The sequence below is a fragment of the Cebidichthys violaceus genome, unplaced genomic scaffold (genome assembly GCF_023349555.1).
Source record: "Cebidichthys violaceus isolate CVI_PGR_0920_01 unplaced genomic scaffold, fCebVio1.0.p SCAF_3, whole genome shotgun sequence".
Taxonomy (NCBI): domain Eukaryota; kingdom Metazoa; phylum Chordata; class Actinopteri; order Perciformes; family Stichaeidae; genus Cebidichthys; species Cebidichthys violaceus.
The window spans coordinates 12,353,977-12,366,601 of NW_027176483.1; the positions used below are offsets into that span (position 1 = coordinate 12,353,977).

Genomic DNA, 12,625 nt, shown 5'->3' on the forward strand with positions numbered 1-12,625 from the left:
CATGGCCTGCATATTGCAGCAGCATGCTAGCTCAAGGAAAGAGGCTGTACCTGTATGAGGTGAAGTTGTCGTAGGATCCCACAGTGTAGTGTCGGAACAGTCTCTTAGTGCGGTCCTCCCGGGTCTCTGCAAAACAGATTAAAGCCCTTTTTAATCTAAAATAAAAAAAATGTCATCGAGGGTTGAACAGTGTATTTAACTTAAAAAGTCAGTTACTCATCAGGTTATGTTTTTGTATGCAACCTGCTTTTGTTACCATTTCAATAGGTAATATTAAAATAGTAAAAAAAAGACTCCTTGCTTTGCTTTATCCAAAACATGGTTAATAGTAATACCATCAAATTTTGATTAATTGATTTTATTTATTAGAGGCACTCTTGCAATTGCCCACACATCATCCAAGTGCAGCATCTTGAATGCAAGGTCAGGCACATTTACCAGTGTGTGGTGTTCTTGCAGCATTTGTCACAGAATTAAGTAAAGGAGCTGCATCCCAGTAATGCACTAAATTTTATTTAAGAATCAGTTCTGATAGTGACTTTTTACAAATCCACAAAAATCCCAAAATGTCAAGGCTGTTTCTGCCACAGCTCTTTGCATGTTAGTATAACAATGTCAGCAAAAATCTAATTCAGTTAGCTCAGAGAGAAATTAAGCTACCACAGAAAAGTAATTATCATTAACATGCTTCATTTATCATAACCTACCAGAGTATAATTGTTCCATGGTAATTTTTTTTGTCTTTGAAACAGTAAAATAATTGCATAATTCCTTCTTTAAAGGGTTTCTTTCAAAGCGAGCAAATGCACTAGAATGGAAACGGTGTTGGGCTCAATTAAAGTGTGTGTGTGTGTGTGTGTGTGTGTGTGTGTGTGTGTGTTTGTGTGTGTGCATGTGGTTTCTGTCAGCATGTGGGTGGATTTATCCTATGGGAGTATTGATAGAGATCGATGCCCTCTCCCCATCCCAATAATACACACTGCACCTCCGCTAAACAGCAATCTGCTGACTACACACCCCAACAACCTTTCAGGCCACACAGAAACTCTTAATTGGGCAACGCTGTGAGAACGAGGGGCGTCCCGGTGGTGATGTGAGACACATGGCATGAAGCCACGAGTCTGGCTTGTAACCTTGGTCACATGTCCCCGCTGCTTCTCTGTTTCCTGTCACTTTTGCTGTCCGCTATCTAATATAGGCAATTCATCAAGCTGTTTGACATATCTTGTATATGTGTGTATGAGAAAGAAAGAGTCATGTCAGGAGCGAGAAGGGAAAGAGATCAAAGTAAGTGAGCAGACTTGAAGTGGCTGGTATCCTGAGATCCACTTTAGCCTGTCCATCTGACTGTGTGTGTGTGTGTGTGTGTGTGTGACAGACTGTCAGTTGAGAGCAACTTGAAGCTCTGATGACGGCATCCACTGACACTTGGTGACACACCAGGAGGGCAAAAACAATAAAAAGCCCACCTAAAGTCTGAACCATCATCCTCTGCTCATCCTCTCTCACCTGCCTTTTTATTTCTTTATCTGCCATTCTATTATAATCGTGTTTACTTGTGCTGTGCTCTTCATTCTCCAAGAGTACTACTGTGTGAATCTCAATCTCTCTGATTCTTACACATTCATTTGTTTCAGCAGGATTGCAAATGTGTAGCTTTCCTCTTCCCTCACTGCATGTTTCACTCACAGGCAGGAGGCTGTTTTAATGAAAGCACCCCACATTGCAAAACCATGCTCTGTCCATAACAAGGTCCATCTCTTCCCAGAGCAAGAACCATAGTCAATTGGTATTAGTCACCTTCATGGTCACTGGCTGCGATGATATGTCACATGTATGACTGGGGGTTTAGTTGAAAGGAAAATTCTCCCTCAAAAACATTTTCATGGAAAAGAAAAAAAAACTTTTGGTGATCCAATTGGCCTGTCTCAAGCTATTTTGTATGTGGTGTATTTTTGTTATTTTCATGGATTATCAGCCACAGACATTTTCAAATAATTTGCAGTGCAGCCACAAACAAGTTGGACATCTATTGAGTGTCAACATCAAACATCAAGTTCTGGGTTCAGTCTATCCAGAGGAGAAACATTTTATTCATTCTAAAAATCATAATTATGCTGCAGTGATCAATAATACAGGGAGAAAATTCAGCTTGAAAAACCAAAAGAGACAACACCAGTTTCTCCAACAGCAGCATCTGCATTCAAGGAGCACGTCTTATATTTTCTTTACTGAAACTTCTCTTCATGTCTTGCTCTTACTATGCTATTAGTTACTGTTCTCTCCACCCACACAAGCCATCCACGATTGAATGCAACAAGTTCATGTCTGTTCTCTGAGGGTGGACAAAAGTAATTCTGTGAAATGCATGTCAGAACAAATCGAAAAATCTACAGGACAACCTTTAGTTGTTCATCTGATTTGGTTTTTTTTTCTGGATTTCCCCAGCATTTATCCCTGTGGATGAGGGGGTGGTTGAGACTGGGTTTGTAGGTGTTTAACAGCCGAGGTAATGATGTTTTGGCAACATTGTAGCAGCATATAAGGGGTGTCACTAACATAAACATCCCTTCCCTCCAATCAGGCCCTGTTTCTTTAGCTTTTTTCGCTGCCAACAGGAAGCTCTGACATCTTAAAACTAGTGTTTTTGTGAGGTTATCAGAGTAATGTGGAAAAGAGAGGAGAGAGTTGATTGGTATTTTGTCTGGCTTACAAGGTTACTCAATGTCTGCTCTTGGGAGGAAAGACGTGGTTGTCAAAGGGAAGAAGAGGCTGATATTTGGGGAGAAAGTTGTGGATGAGTCAGCAATTGTCTTCTCCTAGACATTTAGAGTCCTTTACAGCTCTCACTCAGCTTTCGCACACACATGTTCATTCAGCTTCATCATCATCAAAAAGCCCTGGCTTCAAAAAAGGACAAAAGTAAAAAAGAAAAAGTACAGTGTGTGTATGTGTGTGCACACCATGTGATACCAGATGCAGTCTGAGAGTGTAAAATGCAGCTCATTCATCACAGTTGTCATTTATTTTGTACAGCCCAAGAGCATCTAAAGGCAGTGCCCATATAGCACAGATAACCTAAACTCCACTTCCATCTATCACACACACACACACACGCGCGCACACACTCGCTCGCACACACTTGCACACACACCTAGTGTACGAGAGTCATGACAAAGGGCGTCCACTGTAAGTAAAGGCTGCTGCTTAAGTTAAACTTCATTAGGAGCGTTTATTATAATTTGTATTATTATTTTGGTTTGCTCCGTAGTACAGGTTGCCTGTTCGGCAACAGATGGAACTAAACAAGGGAAAGCATATTCTAATCTGCACCAGAGCTACAACATCGAGGCTGTCAGAGGGCAGATAAGCGCAATGAGGTTCAAACAAAGAAAAAAGTCTTTGTTATACAGTCATGTTAAAATAGAGCACATAAAAAGATAACCACCTATTTCGAGTCAGTGACGAACATGGCAGTTTGTTGGCTTTAGAAATACTGTCGCTGTTTGGAGACATTATTGATGTCCAGATTAAACATTTTAGTCAGTTACCTTCAAACCTCTAACACAATATATCATAATACGGAACATTAGCAAATATATACAAAAATAATAACAGGGAAGTATAACAGCATAGTATTTCGTAAACTCACAGAAGGAGAAAACAACATGAAGGATGAATGCCTGTGAGTGCACATTAGGAGGTGGCCTCCGAATGTGGTTTTATAAGATGGAGAGAGATTATCTGGAGATAATATCATTTTTATTAAACTGTTGATGCTCCTTCTGATGACAGAAACACAGATGGTGGTAATAGTGTCCTTATAAAAACACACAAAATGGAGAAACACGTAAAATTAGGTCAAAGTAAAAGTGTTATTTTGAGCTGCATGCTGATGGACAGACATAGATACTATAAATCTGAATTTCACCTCCATCTCTATCACAGACTGGTATGAGTCAGCAGCATTTAGCTCAACACCAAAGCTCATTGAAGCTTTTACATTTTCGGTTCAAAGCACAGTTGGGCTTTCATGGAAGGAATTCTCTCTTGCAAAAGAGGGGATACATTTCACATTTCAGATGAAGGCAAATGCAGATTATATGAAAATAAGAGTATAGGATAAAAGAGGGGAAAGAATCACTGAGGCATTGAGGCTTTCTAGCCACTTGAACATTCAAGGCTTCAGGAATGCACTAGGGGCACCTGCTGGTCAAAATAATTCACTGACTCAGTTGAGCTTCTTTGTGATCAAGTGGTTAACACTGTTGCACCGATAGAAATGACAGTGCTGGAGATTCCACGAAAGGGTTCAAACTCTTTTATCCTAGGTGAGAATAAGTTGTTGTGAATTTCAAAGTCTGATACGGCACTGTAGGATATGTGTGCACAAACACCCTGTACTGACTATTTAGGACAGATTTTGCTTAAGTAGATCTTTTGGTAGGACGTATTAAAGCTTTATTCATAGGGAATATAAAGACCCATCGCTTTTATTCTTTTATTTTGCTAACCATGGTAACAGTGCCAGAAGGCCATATTTTTCTTCTCAGCACCATGTGACTATAAATGTATGTCAAGAATGCTAAAATGACAGCTTACCTTAAGAAAAAAAGGTTTTTCCTTTCCATTACTGCGAATTTACCAACAGCATTGATTTTTTTATTAACTTCCAGAGATGAAAGATCTGTGTGCAAACGGTTTTGTGTTAGGAGCAATAATTCATACATAAAAATGTGAGAATAAGCTGTTAGTCTGTTCTTGCTGGTGATAGCTGTGAACACAGTGTGTTATAGTAGAGACAAAAGCATATTTAGCACATAACGCTGTATGTAATGCTGTAAAATTGCAGCTCTTTCTGTCACTGTCTAACCAGCTACATCTCTCAGTGTTCTGCTGTGAACGACCCTGTTTTAATTCACAGAGCTTCTCTATTCTGGACAAATTGTAACACCTTCACTGTCCTTGTCTGAAGGACGTAAGAGCTACATCACTCACACACATATACACAAAATAACAAACCAACACAGGCGCACACACACCGTCTTTGAGCCCTGCTGAAAGAGAATTAACCTATGCTGTTTTACCACTGATAAGAGCTGCAGACAAACATGCACACACACTCACACAAACATGCACACTTATCAAGGGCACCTGATTGACTTTTTTAATTCTTTCCTTCCACACCCCCACTCATCACTCCTTTCCTTTTCTCCTTCTCTCGTTCTGCCCCCTCGTTCATGTTGTGTTGTAGTAAACTCTGAGGGCTCCCTACACCTTGAATACTAAAACACTTTAAATGTATCAGAACAATGCTGGACTCTCTGGTGTAACAACTTCTCAAGAGCCACACAGCCTGTGAGGAGATACTTGTGGCAAAAGCAAAATAAAGACAGAATCATACTCTCTTTCTTTCTCTTTTGTGCTGTCACACAATGTGTCGTTCCACGGATTCAACAGGGAGTTGCTGGACCGGGCAGGTGGATACAAAACACAGCACAGAGGACAAAGCAATAACTTAATGTTCTGTTACCTCTTCATCTTCATCTGTCTATTCTTGATTTTCTTTTCCTCTACCAAAAGATTCTTGAATAAGACTTTAAAAGAAAGGTGAATTATTTTTTCATTCCTGGATGCAATTAGTCATGCTCACAAAAGGAAAGTGTGATAGAGAGGACACACACTCAGGGAACAGAAAAGTACAAAAGAAAGACTAAAAGCAGGGACTGTGTCATATAGGGGATTCAACTAATCCATGCACGTGGTTTGGAGCTGCAGGATAATATTCAACATCAAAGGTGACAAAACTTATACTGTATGAGCACACACTGCTGATATGGGTAAGATGCACTACTATATCTTTTCTAGTAAAATCAAGCCCTTTGTCTGCATACGTGGACATGATAAGAATGATGAGGATGTAGGGTAGCTTCATTAATTGTGGAGGGTGTCAGAACAAAAAGAAAAGATGAGAAGGAAAAAAACAGAGAAAGAACGTTAGAGTGGAAAGACTTAAATTAAATACAAGACTTAAATGGATGGCTGTATAGTTTATGACAGATAGTGAAAACATCAATGAGTTAATTGTGTGTAAAATAATGTATCCTGATTAGTTCTGATTAGTGTTTTCCAAAACAACCTAAATGACAGTTCCAGAGATAATTAATACATATTCAGTATTGTCTGATTTGCCATCTCTTCCGTTCATCTTTGGTTAAAGTTATAATCCTTAAGACTTTAAAAAAAATCAAACCAGTGTTTGATAATATATGGTGTCTTTTTCCTGCAGTAGCTATATAATGTCTCTATGTATTCATTTTCATTGTTGGAAGCAGAGTCCACCATCCCAGTTCTGGATTATAGTTGCCTTTACACACACATGGAACTCACAGACAATGATGCAACTTTTTGTCTCATTGATGACAGCCTCACTATTTACTGTTCAGTCTCTTTACACCTCGTCACAGCTGCATGAAGTTACTGCTAATAGCGCCAGTATACTGTACTCCAGGGGAATTCAATTAATATTCAACGAGGTCCAGTTAGAGAGAAGGTCCGGAACACTACATGTCTAACTTGCTCTATGATTCAGTTCCATATACTGTATATTGAAGTAGTCTAACAGTTGTATCAGCGTCTGTATGTAGTCAACTGACTTTAAAATAAAATAAAGAAAGTTCAATTGAATAATATCTCAACAATATTTATCGTCGTTTTTCAAATTGAACTGGATGAATTATAAATAATACTCTAATAATAAATAAATGTTCTTTTCTCATTTTTAGTAATATAATGGTTGGATTTTAAAGTAAAATGCAAAAGAGAAAGTTTTTGAAAATTGTTTATCTTGAAATAAAGTATTTAATTATAGAAAAATTATTTCAACTGGCTTGCCCGTGCCCTACAGCTTTAAATTCAGTTCATTCAGGTGATAAAAACATGGTATTATATTATTTTCTTCTAAAGAGAGGAATTTGTGCAGGAACTTCATCTGCGGTATTGACACCACTTGTTTCAGCCTTATCTCCCTCTCTGTTGACAGCACTGTTGCAGTGAATTCATGTGTATTCTGATCATATTGGGCTCTTGGATCGTTTATTTTCTTTGCCTTCATTTCAAATGTGAAAACTTAAAAGATGTGTGCGTTGTCTCGTTGTGGCGTTTCACATTACCGCTTTCAATAATCGCCACGGTCTCTGAACATATGAGACACACTGGTTTTAAACTGTCCGTAAGAAGAATTAACATACAAGAGTCTGTCCATTGTTGTTTAAAGGCTCTGGTCTCGCTGTTCACATTTCTCTTTTTGGAGAACGTCATGTGAAATAACTTCTCTGACTCTCGTACTTATCCGACTACTCTGTCTCTCGCCAGTCTCGCCCGTGTGTGTATATCTCACTCAAGCAGCGACGCTTATCGGAATACACATATTTGATTGACTGAGTAGCGTCATGTGATGTGATTTACAACACATGTAATTGGTCGGTGTGTTTCCTGGGCTGCTGAACGAGTGCCGTAAAAGGCTAGAAAAGCTGCACCTGTTAAAATAGAAGCGCTCCGTCAAAATGTAATAACTCTCAATTATCTATCGGTTGTAGGTCCAGGGTCCAGATACAACGGCGACTGGGTCCTGACCTGGACCGAGGTCCGCCTTATAGTGACCCCTGCTGTATTCCATCAGAACTGCGTGTTAGATTGTGGTAAGGCTTTAAAATCTGCCTCCCCGGTCATCCTTCCTATGTCTGAATTCGGGGTGCTGTGTCCAAAGACTTCTGCAACTTTCTGATCCTGACCATCTGACATTCACACCCACTTCAAGCCATGATTGGCCTGCTGTGTGGAGGTGAGGAGTCATGCTTGAACTTCTATGTCTAGCTCTCTTTCTCATTCTTGACACACATATTTTTGCCCACTTTTCATGTGTACAACTGAGTGCAACACAGCAAATGCCTCTCAAGAGCGACTGTCTGAAAATGTGCGCTGTTATCCCCTTTTTTAAACAAATATAGTGTTTTGCCTCGCTCTATGACAGCCGGCTTTTTACTCCGCAGTTCAAAACAGCTATAATCACTTTTGCCATGACAAGGCTGGGCATCACGACATACTGTACCAACGAGTTATTTTCGAGCATTACTCGACATAAATGTAAAAGTGATCTTACTGCTGCTGCTGCTTCACATTACAAGTGTTCCACTGGTGAAATGGCATGGATTTTATGGTGAAGCAGCCACAAGAAATAATGTATTTAAAGTTACACACTCTGCTCACCCAAACATCAGCCTCGACCTCGTCCTTAGGAGGTCGCACTACTTCCACCTTTGCTTCTAAAGAACAATAATAAATGTGTTTGAACAAATGTTTCAGATGAGGACAGTTACATCACGCTTGTCAGCTGATTTTAGTTTTTAATTTATACATACTCCAAGACTTACAGTCAAACACTGTACAGACACAGTAGGCTGGCTAAGAGAGTGAATGAAGGAGGGCAGAGATGTTTCAGGATATAAACTCAACAAGGCGCTTTGATCAAAGCACAGACTGCCCACTCTTATTTCATTAAGACCAATAACAGGTTGTTGGGAATTCATTTGATGATACGTCTATATTCCAAAAAGGGACAAACCAGCAAGAACTTTCAATTACAAACATAAAATGTTCAAGAATAAAACAAACAAGCTTGCCATTAGTGCAGCAGCAAAGGGCTGAGATAAAGAGGAGGCGATGGAAGCAAGAAGAAAGGAAAAAGTGAACAAATTATAAGACCTTTAATTATCATCTAATTGGAAAATTAAGAAGACCTTTAATGAGTTTTTGTGTGACATATTTTTTTGAAAAGTATACAAATACTTTCCCAAATTATAATGTATTGTATTTGCACTGAATCCAGCTCTGAGTCATAGTTACTTAATTTTATAGTAGTGCACACGCTACTCTTCTAAAAATGGAAACATTTGTACGCTTCCAGACAGACGACTCTTCTGTCTTTGCTACATTTTCTACATCAACTACATCTTGTGCTGAGTCATATTGCAAGTTTCTCACATTTACAGACGGGGCTATTTTTAGGTTCTCCTACAAGATACCATTTTAACCTTGCATGCAGTATGACTACAAGAGAGCCATCTGTCTGCCCTCCATTGTAGTCGTGTGATGACATCAGAACAGTGCAGAGAGTTGACAAGGAGTGACTTACCCCAGTACAAGTCATGACATGCGTAGTTTGGATGCTCTGCCTTCACAACTGTTACCACCCCGTCTATCCTACTACACAGCACAGGCAGATCTGACACCATGACTGGACAACAGTCCATTTTCTGCCACTCTATCTTTACAACTTCCTCTCTGAGACTTTGACAAGGAGGTCGCCCCTCCTGCCACTGGTCCGTCTCCCAGCTCGAATCACTGAAAAGAGCCGGGCCTGGCCGCCCTCTCATCCTCGCCGAGAGATGATTAAAAGCACTCCTGAAATGCCCATTTTGTGCAGAAGGCTATTCCAAATTCCTCAGCAAAGGCTTCCCGGATTCCTTCGTTTTGAGAGTGAAATAAGACTTCCTGGGCGAGTAGCTATGAAAACTGTGTGTCAGTGTCTCTGGTCTTAATGTCCCATTTTACTTCAGCCTCCAGCAAACAACTCCAGTATATATTTCACATCTCTGCTGTCGTTCTTTTTCCTCCTCCCCTCTCTCAGAATTGGTTGGTTTGTTGAAAAGCCTTCAGAGAGCTCATTGTTACCGTGTAAGTGTCGGAGGCAGAGACCAACGGCTATAAATACCTCCGCTCTGTCAAAGTGGAAACCTTGAATAATTCAACTTAATTCAGACAACAAGAAGCAACTGTACAAGCTCTTCAAAGACACTTTGACGGCTCATCACGACACGCCTTTGAGTCAAGGTCAGGACAAGCAGAGATGCACTCAGACAAACAGACACACAAACACATATTCTAGGACTGAGAAGTGAAGGCTAGGAGTGTTCAGTATAGGAGCACGTGCATCTTAAACACTGAATTGTCAAGTTGAACTGGGTTTACTGAATCATCAATGTCACCACTATGTTAAGCTTTGGAACTTCCCCCTCTGGTGTAAGTCATATGACAGACAGCAGCGGTTCCCAAACGGTTTAAAAAAAATTCAAGCCTATTGATCTATTGAACTTATATTAACTAAAGCCAATACAAGCACTGCTTATAAAAAAATGTAATATAAGATATATGAAATAAATCTTTTATTAATATTAAGAATTGCATCAGGCTCATGAGCATGACTCTAAGTTTAACTTGCAGTCACAAGCACCTCTCTCTCCTTCTAGATGCTTATAACAGCCTGAGCAAAATTATTCAAAACCAAAAAGAGATTTTCCATCGTCCAGTTCTACAGGAGGTTGGGAGACTGATGCTGAGAGACAAGTGGAGAGTAAAACATGGAGAGAAAAACAAAACAGGGGTGGCTTGGTGCAAAGGTAGGCGTGTGATTAGTCATGTCCAGTGAGAGGGATGCTTTACAGCTCTGCCAGATATTAATGTGTGTTGGCACATTTTCTAGACTTGACACCCACAACAGTGAAACAAAATAGTTATCAAGTCATGGCCTTGAAACAGTTTATGTTTACAATACGATTCAACCAACTGTGTTTTATTACTCGTAAGAACGACTACTACAGATGAACACGATGTGTGAGAGCAGCCATGACACTGTGAAATAGACTTGACTTTCAGAGAGAAATGCAGCAACCTGCGCAAGTGTACATGCTTGTTTATTTGTGTGTGCATGTGTGCGTGGGCAGTTGACCTGCTGTCATCCAATGCCGCCCCTGTCAAATGTGATATGTCTCTGCTCCACTGTGAGACGTGCTTCAGCTTTGATTCATCGTTCAAATAGGATCGCCATCTATTATGATTTGATATGGATCTGTCCTCCAGAGAGAGAGAGATGGCTCAACACACTCGACTGACTTCTGATGAAAAGCACAGATAGTGGCCATCACTCTGCTGCGAACAAACAAACACAACACACACACACACACATCTTGAGATATGACACCGGAGGACACTTTTTTTTTTTACAGGGTAAACGGCAGGACTCTTGAACTGCCAGTAGCACTGACTCAGCTAAACTTTAATACCAAAGACACGCCTTCCAACCTGTGGTTAATACTCTTTGTCTCTCTCTCTCGCTTTCTAATAAGATGTATTAGTTGGCTATACTAATCTATCTGCTGACTCCACACTGAATATAGACTGTAACTGAAGTGTGTGCGTGTGCATATGTGTAAAAACAAAAATAAATGTATGCATGTGTACATGCACTTCTCTGCATTTCACAAGTCGCCACGAGAGTTCCTGACTGAACTTACCATCTACGTGATTTGCAATCTGGGTCTGTACAGACAAATGTATAGCTCCATGAGAGGACTTAACTGAGAGTAGTTTGTCATTGAAGGTTAAATGCTTTTATATGTTTGTTATGCTGACTGAATACATCTAAACAATGAGACATAAAATGTAGAATTGCTGCTATAATAAATCAGAGCAAAAGATGAACAAGGTGACTGTGAGAGCACAAAGGGCTTGATAGGAAATGAGGACACACTGGAGGATCAGAGCAATATTAGTTTTTTTCGTACACAGAAGAGTATTCTACATATTTTCTAGGCAGCAGGTGTATATTTTCATTCTGCCACCATCATTGATTTGGTCTTTAGCTTTCTGGTTTTCGTGATCTTGAATTAGAATAGATAAATTACATATATCAATAAGTAGGCTCGCTGTTAAATGAGAGTGATGTTCGTGATTGATGATTATTTAAAAAATATATAATATTGAAAAATTTGAATTCTAATTAAAGCTGCAAGCAGCGATGTATGGGCCCTCGCATCCTCCCGCAGGCCGGGGGTACTGGTGGGACGCCGCCAGACACGGCCATAAATCTCTGCGACCATCAGACAGCGCGCCCACAAGTTAGATGTATTTTTAATGCGTGGAGTGCGTGATGTTGGAAATCAGGTAGTGCACATATTCCACTAGTTCCTGTATCCACTATGTGGTGCTAGAGAACACGCGCAAACATGCATTATGTTGCTCTATATCAAGTGCAGACCACATCATGTAAATCGGATTCCGTTTATCACATAACGCTGACTTCATGTTGCCAGTAAGTGATGCTACGACTATGAGTGAAAATTGGCTTGTAAACATCCTCAGAGATTAAATTTTGTCTCACTTGACAGCTTCTGTTGAGGTGCCATTGAGCAATTTTCTTAAGCTTTAGTCTAAAGCCTGCATGGTCTTTAAGAAGGTATAAAATAAAAGAGGAGAAAGAACTGTGATTTCCCGTCTCTTCACCAGCAAGCAGACGGAAAACGTGTAACAAGAAAGACGCTGGTGTTACCAACATGTCTTCGGTGTGATTGGCCTTGTTAACACAGAAACACGTGAATTTCCATCATGTTAGTGTGATATTCGAGGTGTGAAGGGTTGAAGATTGATCCGTCCTTGAAATGCCAATAACATGACAAAGATGGGAGACAACAGAAAGGAACGGAAAAGAATAGTGGAAAGAAAAAGAGAGACGAAGTGCAGTTGTTCCTGTCAAGTAGGCAAATGCTCTGTCAGCAGACTAACACATAGT

The 12,625-nt window shown here is 40.0% G+C and overlaps 1 protein-coding gene across 11 annotated transcripts in view; it reads right to left on the reverse strand.

Annotated features, from left to right (window-relative positions):
• The window catches only part of shank3a (SH3 and multiple ankyrin repeat domains 3a), a 188,023-nt gene that overhangs the window by 22,649 nt on the left and 152,749 nt on the right, over nt 1-12,625 (reverse strand). For all 11 annotated transcript variants that reach the window (XR_011103878.1, XR_011103881.1, XR_011103879.1 and 8 more), the window contains one exon: nt 51-126. Coding sequence is in view for 7 of the 11 variants with exons in the window: in XM_068723847.1 (XP_068579948.1) it covers nt 51-126 (76 nt within the window). In the remaining 4 variants the exon portion in view is untranslated. The remainder of the gene's footprint in view (nt 1-50; nt 127-12,625) is intronic.